The sequence below is a fragment of the Xenopus laevis genome, chromosome 9_10L (assembly GCF_017654675.1).
Source record: "Xenopus laevis strain J_2021 chromosome 9_10L, Xenopus_laevis_v10.1, whole genome shotgun sequence".
Lineage (NCBI taxonomy): Eukaryota > Metazoa > Chordata > Amphibia > Anura > Pipidae > Xenopus > Xenopus laevis.
The window spans coordinates 19,183,390-19,198,387 of record NC_054387.1 but is presented as its reverse complement, the minus strand read 5'-3'; the positions used below and the strand labels follow the sequence as shown (position 1 = coordinate 19,198,387).

The following is a 14,998-nucleotide window of genomic DNA, read 5'->3' as shown; positions in this document are numbered from 1 at the left end:
TTAGGGAATGACGCATCGGGTGCTTTTTACCGTCACTCATCCTCCAACATCTGCAGTCATACCTCTGTTTCTTCTACCCTCCTCTTCTAGCTGTCAGCCATTACGAACTCCGCCCTCCCAGTGTCGGACTGGGCCCACTGGATACAGGAAAAACTCCCGGGGGCCAAGGTGTCGCTGGGCCTCATTGTGCTAAACTTTTGGGCCTTTTTTATGGCCTTTCCTATTGATTAAGACCAAAGAGGCTAAATAATTAATAAGATTATAGGGTATGTAAAGAAAAACAAACAAGCAGCATGAGAGGTTTGTTGAGGAGATAAAGAATATTTTAGTACTGAGCAGTGGGCCCCTGGTCTAAGGGTTTTTGGGTGTTTTTTCTGGTGTCCCAGTCCGACACTGCCGCCCTCAGTCCTCCGCCTTCCGCCCTCTTCCCTCAGTCCTCCGCCCTCTTCCCTCCAACCCTTCCTTGCTCAGCCCTCTACCCTCAGCACTCAGCCTTCCTCGTTACGTTTTAAACACATTTCCGCTTTCTCCGGCACAGAAAATGCTCGCTCATCACTTTAGGGCTTAGAAGAAGGGACTGACGGATGAGTTCTGAGGACTGCATGGATGAGTTTTCAACCTTACTGGGCTCATTGGTGAATTACCTCCCTCATCTAGTTACCTTCAATTCACCAGGGCATATTCATGGAAACATTCTTTGTAGCTGGGGAAAATTCTCTCTAAAATTTCAGCATAAAAAACAATGTATATTAAAAATAAAGCGTGTAGAAGCGATGATATCCAAAAGTGGCCCCTCTATCTTTATAATGATAGTTCGCAAGCTTTGACCTGGAGACATTTCCTTTAGAAGAATATTCATTTTAAGGCTTATTTCCAGGCAAAGTGCAAATAGAGGTGATAGGACTTCCTCAAAAAAAAATAGTTGAAATGTTTCCTAAAAAAAAACGTTTGGCGATATTTCCATTTTTAGGTGATAGGCTGCAAAAAATTTTCTGGGGTACCTGCCCTTCCCCCCTACATTTTCCTAACATATGCACATAAATATACACTGGGCCCATGTGTAGGGCAATATTAACAACTTCATTTTATTTATTAAGGTTTCCCGGGCTTGTATAGTGGAATGTATTTGCTGCAACATATACTTCATTGAACTTTAACTTTCCCGCGTATGCAAATTAAGCAACGCAAGCACGACTTCATTTCCACAACGGTAACGCTAGTGCAACTTCGCCAGCGTTCGGCACCCCTGGACACAACTTCGGATTTGATAGTGAATTTAGGAGTTTGTCCTGTCGAATCTAAACCTGGCGAAGTGTTGTTGTGATGTTGAGTCAAGCGGACACTAGCGCAAATTCCGGCGCTTAGTGAACCTGCCCCTTAGTATTTTGACTACTAATGGGCTAATTCTTAAGCAGCTTTTCAATGGGCCTTTATTTTTACAGATTTTTTTTAAATTATTTGACTATTTTTTCTGACTCTTACCATAATCAAATGGGGGTCACTGCCCTTTCTTAAAAAACAAATGCTCTGTAAGGCTACAAATGTATTGTTATCGCTACTTTGCCTATTGCTACACCTCTTTCTACTTTAAGTGGAATAAATTCCCGATGTGGGTACGATTAGCCAGGACCATTTTTTTTTCTTAACAGGACACATTTCTTTACTGTAGAACAGCGGGCAGACCTTTCTGGAACCGGCCAAGAGAGGTTTTCGTGTTGTTGCTTTTTCCAGATGCTTAAGGTTCCAAGGCTTCTGATACTCTTGCAATACAAAGTAAAAGGAACATTTTTATGGATTTTAGTCTTGGTTATAAAGTTGTTATTTCTTGGCCAGTAGTATGGACTTCCAGGGCCGAATTTGTATTTTCAGGTAGACGCAGCTAGGGAATTGCAGGTGTTTTAGACTGACAGCTAGGGAGTTGCAGAGTTTTAGGGAATTGTTTAATATCTAGAAAGCCCAAGGGAATGCTGAGTGATATAGTTCCACCGGAGCTGGAGCACTGATGTTGGGAACTGTACAGGAATACATGGGAGGCCACAGAGAATGGGGCATATGTAATTCAACACCAGGGGTGGAAGGAAGAGTAGACAGAAGAGGCACTTGCCTAGGGTGCAACTGAGGGGGGGGCGCTTGGCACGTACCTCTTCTTTCCACCTACCCCTTCTCTGAGCCTTCCCCCCTCACTGGTCACTTATCAGGAGGGTCTTCCCCCCCGAAACATTGCTCCTGTTGGTAGCATAATAAAAGGGGTAAGCTTGTTTGTTGTTGCTTAGGGACCCAGGCAGTTCAACTGAGGACCTGCACCACCAGTGCAGTGAAAGTGAACCACAGGTGTGCGGTGGATTCATTACATTTAAACACCTGTGAACCAAATCCAATATGGTCGTGCATATGTGAGTGAGGGGAAAATAATGAGACACAGTGGCAGAGTGATACCCCAAATCAGTGGGCCCTTGACAGATACACTTTACTAAAGCAGCACTGCAGCCCATAAATGTTTTCCCTACTGATTTAATGTCCTTCTAGAAATCTCCCTGCAGCCCAGAACAGTGTTACTTGCAACTTGTATCCATACAGATCTCCATTTCCTGTGTCTGCCAACACTTGGAAGCTCCTCCCCACACTCACTCTGTGGCTGTAGGAAGCTCCTAATCACTGCAGGAAGCTTGTCTCCCAGTGACAGCAAATGATATTCTGAATAGATGGGTCAGGAAGTGATTTCCCATTGGCTGCAGGAAGCTTGTCTACCATTCGCTAAAGCAACAGCAAATGATATTCTGAATAGATGGGTTAGGAAGTGCTTTCCCATTGGCTGCAGGAAGCTTGTCTACCATTGGCTAAAGTGGCAGCAAATTATGTTTCGTTATGACGATGCTAGAAACCCCTCTCCCATTGGATGCAGGACACAAAATATCCCTTATTAATGTTCTGTGTGTGTGAGACAGAGATGGACTGGAGCCTGATGCCTAATACTGAGTGTGTATGGGAATGGGGGTGCCTGTGGGGCCTCACAGTGGGTGATGGGACAGATCCCTCTCTTCTAAACCTCTGCCAAGCCCACCTTTATACGTCACATACCCCCTTCCCAGGTGATACTCTTCCTGTGGAGCTGTAAGGGCATCAGGAATTCTTCTGTGAATGAACACTGGCAATTCACCTCAGATGTGGCAGCAATAAGCCAATTTCTACTCAAAAGACAATTGCTGCAAAGCGTCAATGTTTCCTTTAGTTGGTCTTTAATGATTCAATGATTTATTCATTACTGTGTAACGCGAATATCCTTGTGATTGAAACAGGGGGATCCAATGGTGTCTAAATGTCCATGTTACCCCTCAGCAAGTCAGGGGTACGAGAAAGATGGGAGAGCTCATCACTGGAGACCTTCTATGAAAAAAAATCAATTACAGAATTTTATAATAACTGCTATGGGCCCATCAATGGTAACTGCACCTTAGATATACTGTGTCCAATGGAGAGAGGCAGATGGGGTCACATGACACTGACAAGAAATCACCGCAGGGCAAAGTGACAGTTAATAACGGTTTTCTCACTTTCATGTCTGGGATCAGAGGTGAGTGGACCATTACACACACACAGGGGGGATAAATTAAATAATAATGACATAAATGCAGAAAATGGCTATTTAATTATGCCCATAGGTAGCGCCTGGGATATTAGTCTTGGTTTTGCATATTTTCTTTCATTTTAATAGATATAAAAAGTGATTATGGGAGAGTTGGGGTCGGGGGAAGGAGCGGGAGTGCAGGGAGACTACAAACTCTCCAGATATAAAATATTTGGGATTCAGATTGTTCTTCTAATATTTATATGCACATTTCTCTGTATTTGGCTCAGTATTAAAATGTGCTAGTTTAGAAATTATTAAGGGAGGAATCTGAACAGTGTTTGGAGGGACAGTTGGCCACTTGGTGATCAGTTTCGTCTTCTAATACTATTAATATTCATATTTCTCTCTGTATCTCACTTTGTATATAACATTTACTTCTTAAAACGCTTTTAAGCAAAAGTTAAGAAAGTATTGAAAGTATTAAGGGTAAATGTCTGGAATCTCCCATGTTAACATGTAACAGGTGTCACTGATAGCATTTGGAGTGACAGTTGGCCACTTGCTGTTCAGATTTCTCCTCTAATGCTATTAATATTCATATTTCTCTCTGTATCTTACTTTGTATATAAAATTGCTTCTGTAAAAAGCATGTGAGAGAAATTGAGTTTTGGAGTTGCCACTTCCCAGCCACTAAGGGCTCCTGATGCTGCGTGAGGCTGTTGACTATTAATGACAGGCAGCCATTGCTTTTTTTTCTGACCAGAAACTTAAAATGCTCCCAGACTGCCCTATCAGTCTGTAGTCCTCTGACCCACAAATCCAACCACCTCTTAATAGACTTTTATCCTGTGACACTTGTCATCTGATTGCAAGACCCATTCACTTTAGCACCATTAGAAGAGTTGTTCAGCGTTAACTTTTAGTATAATGTAGAGAGTGATTTTCTGAGACAATTTGCAATTGAGTTATTTAGCTTTTTGTTCGGCAGCTCTCCAGTTGGTATTTTTAGCAATGTGGTTGCTAGGGTCCAAATTACCTTAGCAACCATGCACTGATATGAATAAGAGACAGGATTATAAACAGGGGAGGGTCTGAATAGAAAGATGAGTAATAAAACATAGCAATAACAATAAATGTGCAGCCTTACAGAGCATTGGTTTTAGATTGGGTCAGTGACCCCCATTTGAAAGCTGGAAAGAGTCAGAAGAAGAAGGCAAATAATTCAAAAACTATAAAAAATAAACAATGAAGACCAATTGAAAAGTTGTGTAGAATTAGCAATTCTATAACATACTAAAAGTAACCCCCCGTTTAAAAAGTATGGTGATCAAGCAGCCAGTTACAGTTGGATTTTTGCTTTTTGCTAACCAGAGTCAGTGCCACATTACAGGAAAATCAGATTTCAGATTTTTGATATCCATTTAAAGTTTGTTTCTAAAATCAAGATGAGTGTGTGATCTGTGCTCACAATCTCTTCTTTCTTTTCATCTCCCCATAAAGTGAAAGTTCTGAGCGATTCGAAGCGACTTCATAGCGATTTCTACGTGATTTCCTGTGATTTCCTGAGATTACCAGTGATTTTCAGCATTTTTGACGTTTCCTAGGAAAAAACATCTTCCATTCACGTCTGCTGATATATTTTTTATTTTTTTTTAAAAACCCAACTGCTCTTTTAAGAGCAAAAAGACTTGGGCGCAATGCCATTCTGCGCCCCATGGAGGAAGGTAAGTTGGCGGTTACATTTTTATTTGACTAAGAAATGTTTTTTCTAGTCCCAAAGTTTAAGAGGTCCTAAAATGGTTTTGCTATATGGCCCAGTAATTTTCAATTATGCTATGGTCCCTGTTACTTTACTAATTAGTAGATTTGGGATAAGGGCATCTTTCACACAGGGTATTACCATTTCGTTATTCAGCAAGTCTTGTGCCTTATACTGTCCCTAATAGAATCTTTCTCTTTTCCCTCAGCGACAGTCAGAATCCAGCTCCCTCTCTGAGATTTACAAGGTGAGTAGAAAAGAGGGAAAAATAATGTGACCACTCACTGTAAATTCTGCTAGAGCATGGAATCTGGGAGTTGGTTTGGTGATGGACATATTTTATCCTTTTGAAATATTATGTTATGACTAAAGTTCCCCTTTTATTCTATTTTATTGTCCAGCCTCCTGATGGTCGGCTGACCAAGGATGTGCTCCTCGGAGAGGGCGGCACCGGAGACGTCTACAAGGTAAGGGACCAACCAAATTAGGGTTGAATAGAAATAACTTACTCAGTGGTTCACAAAATGGCTTAAATAGTGCTGTACTTACTTCAGTATCTTCCCAAAATGCCTTGTTGTAGCGAAAACCAAGTGTAAGTTAAACTTTTTTGTCTGTATTACAGGGACGACACCATCGGAAAGGTGTGGTGGCCGTGAAGATTGCCAACATCAGTCGGGTAACGTATCTTTATACTTCCATTTTTTTATATCATTCCTATTTGTGAGGTTGCCTATGCAAGCTAAAGGGATTTCTATTACTCCACTCCAGGATGAAGAGTCAGTCTGCAGGGAGCTGAATTTTCTCCAGCAGTTCAGCGGCCACAAGAACGTCGCCTCTTTCTTTGGAGCCTACTACAGGGCTCCACTCACGGAGTGCTCATCGGAGCTCTTGGAAGTAAGAAATTATTTACTGTATCACATTCATCACTTATGTGCCAAACAGATCACTGCTAGAGATGATATAATACACATTCTTAAATCATTTTTTTCTATTGCAGATTGTTCTTGAATACTGTGGTGGCGGTTCTCTCCACAACCTCATCAGCAAGACCAATGGCCAATCCCTGAAGGAGACCTGGATTGGCTATGTCTGCAAGGAGGTTTTAAAGGTAAGGTCAGATTTACCCCTTAAGGACTTTTCTTTAATTGCATAGATTATATATACAATCTCTTTTTTGGGAATGTTTAGTCTTTTGTCTGTTATAGTCTTATAAACTACATCTCAATCTCCCCAGGGGCTGCACCACATCCACAAGAACCGGGCCGTTCATAGAGACATCAAGAGCCTGAACATCATGCTCACAGAGACGGCCAAAGTCAAGATCAGTGAGTAAAACTTACAGTTATAATGGAGTAATGGATGGTGGGGAGCTTCTGTGAATATGGAGTCAGGGGGTTTCATAATTGAGGTTTCTTTATTATTGTGGTTAAACAAATTATTTTCCATTAATAGATTCTATCTGTCATTTCAGTCGACTTTGGAAACAGCTGGAACCTGGACCCGCAAACTGGATTGTGCCACGAAGCGGACGGGACTGCACATTGGATGGCACCCGAGGCCATAAGGCAGAAGGGCCAGCGCCTGGCGTACGACACCAAAGTATGTTGCACTTATAATACTTGTAGCAACACGGAGCATTTACCTATTAGTGTTAATGGGACATAGAGGAAATAATTTTCTCATGGGGGAAAGGAGTTTTTCTGAAACGTTGGGTTTCTTACCTTTTGTGTCTGCTTTAAAATATTTGCTCTTTTGCTCAGTTATGTAACTGCTATTGTTTGTAATGAATATGTATTGCTGTATACACGTTTATAAATATAATAAAGGATTTTCTCACTTTTACATATAACATGGTGTGCTTTATTAATAGGGTGTGCATTGGGATATTTTAGAAGTTGTATTTTGTTCTGTTTTGGCCATATTTGACCTAATGAGAATGCCATGTACTTTTGCACCCATACAGATATATGTATATGTTTCTAAAGTAGAATATGAAACAGTAGTAGCCTCCTTACTTAGATTTTATTAAAAACCCATTAACCCAATTCTCTCCTTCTAATGCTCTTTTGTTTGTCATTTGCAGTGTGACATCTGGTCGCTGGGGATAACCGCCATCGAAATGGCCGAGGGAAAACCACGTAAGTGAATCACAACAATCGTGGCTGCTTATGGATACTTTATGTTAGACTTTGAGCAGCAAGAACTTCTGAACCTGAATGGGAAGAAATGAAGCTTATTCGCCATTTCCAGCAAAAAAGACCTTTTTTAAATAGATTGGTTATAGACATGTTTGAAGGGTCTGATATATTTGTTTTTAACTTTTAGCTTACGAAGATCAATACCCAGTGGAGCACCTGATAAGAGAATCAGAACCACCAAAGCTTCGATCAAAGACCTGGTGAGTCCTTCCCAGCCGATGTCCCTGTGCATTGTGTCTGCTTACATACTTATATCAGTGATATTTTGCCAACTGCTATATCCAAACAGGACTGTTACATTCAGACAAGTCACTAAGTGATAATAGTTTTGGGGATGTGTATTTTATTTTAAATACCCCATAACTGTGTTACAAGATAGAGGGCTTGTTTGATTGCAGCTTAGTGTTCCAGATCATTCCTCTAAATGCAGGCTGGGTTATGGGTGCTCTCCGGGAAATACAGGGGCTGGACAGTGGGTATGATCACAGCGTATGGTCTCTGCCCTAACTCCTGCACTTACAGAGGATTAAGTAAAAAGGTGTGGGGAAATCATTAGACATTACCAGTCCCCCCCCACACATAGCTGTAAGGGTCTATGTCAGTATAGATATGCCAATATTGTCCCCTTCATATCTTTGTTGACTGATATGGCATAGCTGTGGGTAATCTTGGGCTTTGGGATTCCTCTAAACCTTCAGGATAACTATTTGTTTCTCATCTATATATTGATATTGAACTTTAGGCAAGAAAAATGACCACACAGCTCACAGCCGAACTGAATTAATCGGGGCACATCAAACAAAGCAATATATATTTGTATCTATAACCATATATCAGTTTAAAGGGGTTGTTCACATTTGAGTTATCTTTTAATATGATGTACTAAAATATATTCTGATACAATTTGCAATTGGTTCTCATTCATTATTATTTATGGTTTTTGAGTTATTTGGCTTTTTATTCAGCAGCTCTCCAGTTTGCCATTTCTGGTTGCTAAGGTCCAAATTACCCTAGCAACCATGCATTGCTTTTAATAAGAGGCTGGAATATGAATAGGAGAGGCCTGAATAGAAGGACAAGTAATGAAAAGTAGCAATAACGATACATTTGTAGCCTCACAGAGCATTTGTTTCTAGATGGGGTCAATGACCCCCATTTGAGAGCTGGAAAGAGTCAGAAGAAGGCAAATAATTTAAAAAATATAAATAAAATAATGAAGACCAATTAAAAAGTTGCTTAGAATTGACCATTCTATAACATGGTAAAAGTTAACTTAAAGGTGAACCATCCCTTTAATTCTATGTGATGTTTAACATTCTTTTAGACATTTAAAGGGATAGATCTGATTTTAACTAAAAGATCTTCTCATTCCTTTTATCCAGGTCACAACATTTTGTGTCTTTTCTGGAGTCCTGTGTGAAGAAGGATCCTTCTGAGAGAGGGAGTGCTGAAGAACTCCTGCAGCACCCATTCATCAAAGAACTGCCCCCTAAGAAGATCATCAGGGCTGAGATTAAAGAACATCTCTGGGCTCTGCAGAATCGGCCGGCCAAGAAAGGTGAGGGAATCCATTATATTTGATACAACTGCACCATCACGGAGTGTAAATCAACACTGAAATGAGACACTGCAAAATTAAAGTCGTGCTGGGAATAATTAAATGTATTTTTAATTTTTTTTAAATGTTTTGTTGCATTTTACTTTTGATCGGAATGCATTTCTTATCGCAATATGAATAATTACATTTTTTAAGGGCTACATTGCCTTAATTTTAGTACATTATTGCATTTGCATTTGGTCTTCAGTTTATATTTCTTAATTCTGCCATCACATCAAAGTTGCGGGTTGGAAAAAAAAACTCTTTGGCATTGACCTTGTGCGTGGGGCCCCCACTATGGACCGCTACCTGGGAAGGAATTTCTCAGTAGGGTGTCTTGTCCATGTTCATTTAAAATGATCATCTGTCTTATCATTTCCAAATAATTAGACAAACAGGAATTTAATGTTGGTTATTTCCTCACTTTGCTTTTTTTTAATCTATACAGGATTGAAGGGAAAAGCTCTCTGTGCCATGAAACAGCTGCGTCGCGCTTGTGACTTCTGCGCACACAGCACAGCAGAGGAACAAAAAGTGTCTCTGCAAATGGCCCTGGAGGGCCTTCCCTGCAATTGATCTTGTGGCCAGTAACATCCACAGCCCAGAATGAAGCTCCTATGTAAAATCCTAGGTGAAAGAAACATCCACAGAGAAAGGTACCGTCTCCATTCAATATCACTATTCATTGGTCCTACAGAGCCTTAGACCAACATTCTCTGCATTTACTGCTTGAAATCTTTCCCACATGCAAAGACAAGCAGATAAGTGCACACCCTGAGATGTTATGGGCTAAATCAGGATTTTCTCTGCTCACAGACAGTAGCTTTATTGCATCATACTGAAATAAGAAACTTTCTAAATACAATCAATTAAATATTCTGTACAGTTTCTAAAGTAATCAAGTTTATCTTCAGTATCCCTCTCTCAGCATCTGTTTCTCTTCATTCTCTCTTCATGCAGCAGTTGGGTGTCAGATATTCATTGACAGTTTGATCCAATATATCTTATAGGGGGGGGCTTCCTTTCCTTGCAGATGTATTAGAGCTCACTCAAATAACTGATTCCAGTACAAACAAAATAACTGCCCTTTGCACAAATCCTGCATGTAGAGAGACATGATGTAGAGAATGAAGAGAAAGCTGAGAGAGGCACAGTGAAGATAAACTTGATTATTTCAGACACTGTACGGAATATTTCATTGATTGTATTTGGAAAGTTTCTTATTTCTTATATATCCATCTAAGGCTGGTATCCAAGAACTGCCACCACAAGGGGATTTTTAAAATGTATTTGGCCTATAAAGGCTTAGTAACATTCATGAATCTGTAATTCTAATTCTCTGTTTTCCTACTAGTACCCATTACTGTTAAAAAGGCCTATGCCAAAGAGAATTCTGTCTGAGCATAAAATTCTTTCTAATGCCATGCTTCTTAATGAATATTCATAATGATAGATTACTAATTGATTTTTATTTTATATTACAGGTGAAGCAGCTCAACCAGTGTAGACTTTGAGATTAGTGCAGCTCCACCAGCAGTGTCTGCTCCTCCCCCTGAAGCGCCAGGATGATAATTTACTAATGTAACCAGTGGCATCTTGACATCATGCAACACCACCAGCAGTCTCACATTCAAGGTTCACATCTTCACCACTGGTACCTTACATTTCAACTACTGTACCATTATTCTACCTATTGCTTCTATATTTCACACAACTTTGTGCCTTTTCTTCTTCTACTGCTCCTCCTCCACCAGACTCTATCATGCCAACACACCTCCAGCATCTACAGTTTCCACCAGCATTATCCTTTGCAGCTACCACAATTCCAGCAGTGGTGTCTCCTGATTTTCAAAGTCCACAGTTCTAGCAGTGGTACCTTACTGTAAATCTACCATATATTTGTCTCCACCACTAGCTACCAACTTTTTTTATTCTGCTGCTTTTCTACCAGCAGACCACCATGCTGGTACACCTTCAGCATTTGCAGTTCCAGCTACCGTAGCCCAAACAGTGCCTCTATTTATGGCTCATTTAATATCTCATTTCAGGCTACCACAGCTACAACAGTGGCGTCTGGAATTCATGTGACTACATGATAAGTCTCTCTAAAATCATCACATTTCATACAACCATAGCTCCAATAGCGATATCCGCCTTAGAATTTCACAGACTTAGCAGTAGCAGTAGCATTTAGCATTAGCAGTAGCATTTTTCAGAGACATTAGTTTTTTTAATTACCATACCTCCACCCATGGCCTCTTCTTTTCATTCACCTTTAGCTCCACTATCAGCCTCTTCCCCTTATTCTACTGAACCTATACCAGTAGGCTCAGTCATCATACCAATACCAACACACTTCCACCATCACCTTCTTATTTTCAAGGCAACACCAGCAGTAGTGATTACTGTCAACTGCCACATCTGGAATTGCTGGGCCCCCTTTTGCAGATTTGTTAATAGCTTCAAAAACTCATCTGATCCACCAGTAGCTGTTGTCTTCACACACCCTCAAGAAACCTTCTCCTTGAATCTAAATTCTCATCTATATTTTTATTGCTCCCTTAGTTCAGAATTTTAAAAAGTTATCTTTAAAATACCATTGCTCCTAATTTCACATCTCTTGTCTTCAAACATCCACTTCTCCTACAGCAGAGTAAAAACGATGCCCATATATTAACTAGTTTTAAGGGTTACATGCATTTTCTTATTAGAAGTTGATCCAGGGACTTGTCCGATTGCCCTTTGGGAGTCAGGAAGGAATTTTTCCCCATCTGAGGCAAATTGGCTCTGGCTTCAGATGGGGGTTTTTGCCTTCCTCTGGATCAACTACTAAATAGGTCCCATTTACACTACAATTTTAACTTAATGGACGCGAGTTCTTTCCATTTTAAATGAATATGAATAAATCTGTAGTATATAAATACATTATATAATTGTGTTCTTGCATTTTTATTGTACCCTAGTATTGTTAGGGATAGGAATATTAGAGGGGATGGAGAGCTGTAGTGAAGGAAATGGATCATTAAAAGACAAGGTGGAATCAAGCGGGGTTGAGAAATGTGTGAAAAAGATGAAGAAATATAAGACGGGAATAAGCCATGTCTGGGTCCAGCCCTACTGATCTGCACTGAGGCCAGATAAATTGTCATTGTACTTGAAGGAAAATATTTTAACTTTACACAAATGATATAAAGCGTACAGAAGAATATAACTCAGATAAGTACATCTTCAGATTGGGTTATTTGACATGATTGACAAGACACACAATTTGCCATCAGCCTTAGGAAAAGAGGTATAAGGTATAAGAAGAAGGGTATAATTGAATCTACATATATTGATACCCATTTACATCATAATGCATATATATATATATATAGTACCCTTCTCCCCAGGGGTGCAAATCTGCCTCCCTCTGAAGAGGATCCCACCCCACCAGAGTCCCCAGGAAGGATTTTTCTTCTAAATGTGGGATGTAACTTAACCAATGACAATGATGTTGGATATGTGAAACAGCCCTGTCCCAAACATGACACCATATAGTTTATGATTATTCCAGGTTTTTACTTACCCTTTAAAGAGAGGTTATTGTAAATACAGGCTGTGGCTGTATCAGCTTGTCAGTTCTCTTTGGCCCACACTTTGATATTAGTCCCATCACACTGCTGGACCCTGCTTTCCCACATGTTAGCATAAAGTAGAATGAAGTGGGGCAGGTGGTTTCACATAAGGTTGAATAACAAATCATTCTCATCCATGCCCACTGATATTCATGAACATGGGAAATTTGAGATTTTGAAATTTGAGATTTGGTACCACACCACCATGTTTTCACTGGGGCCAGGTGTCCCTTGCACTGATTTAAGCTGCGTGCAGTTACATTATAGTAAGCTCCCAAAAAGTATTAAACTGATTCTTGGCACCCCTGGGTTTTTCCTTTCCAGTATAAATTTTGTTGCATGGCTATGTAAGCACTTTAGGCAATAGCACTGATGGGGTTGAAGGTCCTGCAGCATGCATAGGGTTAAATAAGTCTACATTTTGTGGTACACATATATATGTGCCAGTGCAGGGCATGAGTGGGTATTTGCAGGGTGCCAGTGTGCATATTGGTAGAATGGACTGGTCCCTTGTATGGGGAGAATATCTGTCCCTATTCTGTATATATGGGGGGGGGGCTATTCACACCCCTGTGCCCAATGGGACCTTCCATGCTGAAACCCATTGCAGAGCAGAATGGCCACAGGAGGGGCTTCTATATATTTATATATAGAATACACAAAAGCTATGAATATCTTGTAAAGTATATCCTTATAAACGGTGAGTTCTGATGTCATCAGTTAAAAACGGTGAGTAGTGATGTCATTTCTGTCACATGACTCACTGAAATTTGTGTATTATAATAAATAAAGTACCCCCTGTTGTAAAATATGAGGATATTAGAAGTTACCTCAGAGTTCCATGACCTGTATAAAAACACTCGGCCTTCAGCCTCGTGCTTTTATATGGTCATGAAACTCCTCGGTAGCTTATAATATCCTTATATTTTACAAGAGGGGGTACTTTATTCACTATATAGAGAGAGAGAGATAGAGAGAGGCTTGTGTCCCCTTTCTATTGCTTTGATTGCTTATTGTATATTCTGGCACCTGATTTATTTAATGTACAATACAAATAAGAACAATGCAGGAGGCACAAGTTTGTACATTTTGGACTGAATCTGACCACAGACCACAGAGCTAGGGTGGCACACGAGATTCCCGGGACCAATGAACACACAGCGACACTGAACTCAGGAGAAAAGTCCCCTGGGCCGGTGAAAAAGCCGTGATGTCTAAGTATGAGAGGCGTCCACCCAGGACTTCTGAGTTTAGAAACCCAACAGCATAATCTTTTCATAATAATTTGTATTCCTGACAAGTTTATTTTGAAGACCACAGGCAGCCAATGGACATTCTTTGGTTTCCCTAAATACAGGAGTGTGACTGACTATCTTTAGACATATGGGTGTATATATCTGATAGCTTACTGATTGGACTGTGCCAATGATTCTATAAGAGGAAGATAACGTTTTCTGCATTGGCATCAGCAGCGCGGGGTCCTGTAGCTCAGCACCTCCATTAGGCCCATGGGTTTTCAGTCCGACACTGGATGTGCTTCATTGAATCTCCATTCATTGATACTATTAGTATCTGAGTGTCTCTCATTATACTGATCTCTGTCATTGAATGTGGATTTAGATTGTGGCAGCCCCACTTTTATAATATCCCTGTGTATATCCCATGCAGTCCCATTTTGCTGATTGAAAAGAGAATGCCCTTTCTAAAGGTTGCTGTTTGCAAGGATTTTCAGCATTATTTCTAATTCTTATTAAAAATATCACAATTTCTGGCCCAGTTACCAGATGAGCCAACAGAAAGTGGAAGAGATTCGGTACAGTAGTTCCACCATTAGGGAGACTGCAGTGAGGGGTCCAATGAATATGTAGTACTTATGGGGGAGAGGGCAGGGTTTTGGCATAATGAGTCATGGCCAGGTAGATCAAGTGCCTCATCATGCGTGTGTAGACGTTTTTTTGGGGGAGCCCATATTATCAGTCACCAAGAGGCCCCGTCACCAGTAAATGCAGCCATAATTAGAAAGACACATTGGTAGACATTGAATTACTGCACACTACGCACAGACAAAGGAATAATGTTTTTTCATCTCTTGGGGACACCCCTCTTCCTTGCCACTGATGGCACCTAGCCTGTATATACAGTTAAGCTTATGAGGATCCTTCCCTAGCACAGAAAGCATGTACATGCACTGTCGCTCATCCCTACCTTTGTGCTTCAGAGTATGTTACACACCCAGTTACTCCAACCTTTATACATTAC

General features: G+C 40.5%; 2 protein-coding genes across 2 annotated transcripts in view; both read left to right on the top strand.

The window, feature by feature from the left end:
- Positions 1-7,678, top strand: part of LOC108701783 (ABC-type organic anion transporter ABCA8-like) — a 114,029-nt gene extending 106,351 nt beyond the window's left edge. The window contains exons 40-41 of the mRNA XM_041577471.1: positions 7,411-7,465; positions 7,653-7,678. The gene's annotated coding sequence lies outside the window, so the exon portion shown is untranslated. The remainder of the gene's footprint in view (positions 1-7,410; positions 7,466-7,652) is intronic.
- LOC121398327 (serine/threonine-protein kinase mig-15-like) lies at positions 4,950-6,871 on the top strand. Its single transcript, XM_041577469.1, has 3 exons — positions 4,950-6,221; positions 6,325-6,435; positions 6,562-6,871. The coding sequence occupies exons 1-3, from the start codon at positions 6,060-6,062 to the stop codon at positions 6,658-6,660; spliced, it is 372 nt and encodes a 123-aa protein (XP_041433403.1). The 5' UTR covers positions 4,950-6,059; the 3' UTR covers positions 6,661-6,871.
- Positions 7,679-14,998: the final 7,320 nt, after the last annotated feature.

Excerpts from the sequence above, each read along its gene's own strand:
- LOC121398327 (XM_041577469.1), top strand. The coding sequence starts at position 6,060 with ATGCAAGCTAAAGGGATTTCTATTACTCCACTCCAGGATGAAGAGTCA. Across the intron at positions 6,222-6,324 it reads GCTCATCGGAGCTCTTGGAA|ATTGTTCTTGAATACTGTGG; the intron begins GTAAGAAATTAT and ends TTTCTATTGCAG. Across the intron at positions 6,436-6,561 it reads TCTGCAAGGAGGTTTTAAAG|GGGCTGCACCACATCCACAA; the intron begins GTAAGGTCAGAT and ends CAATCTCCCCAG.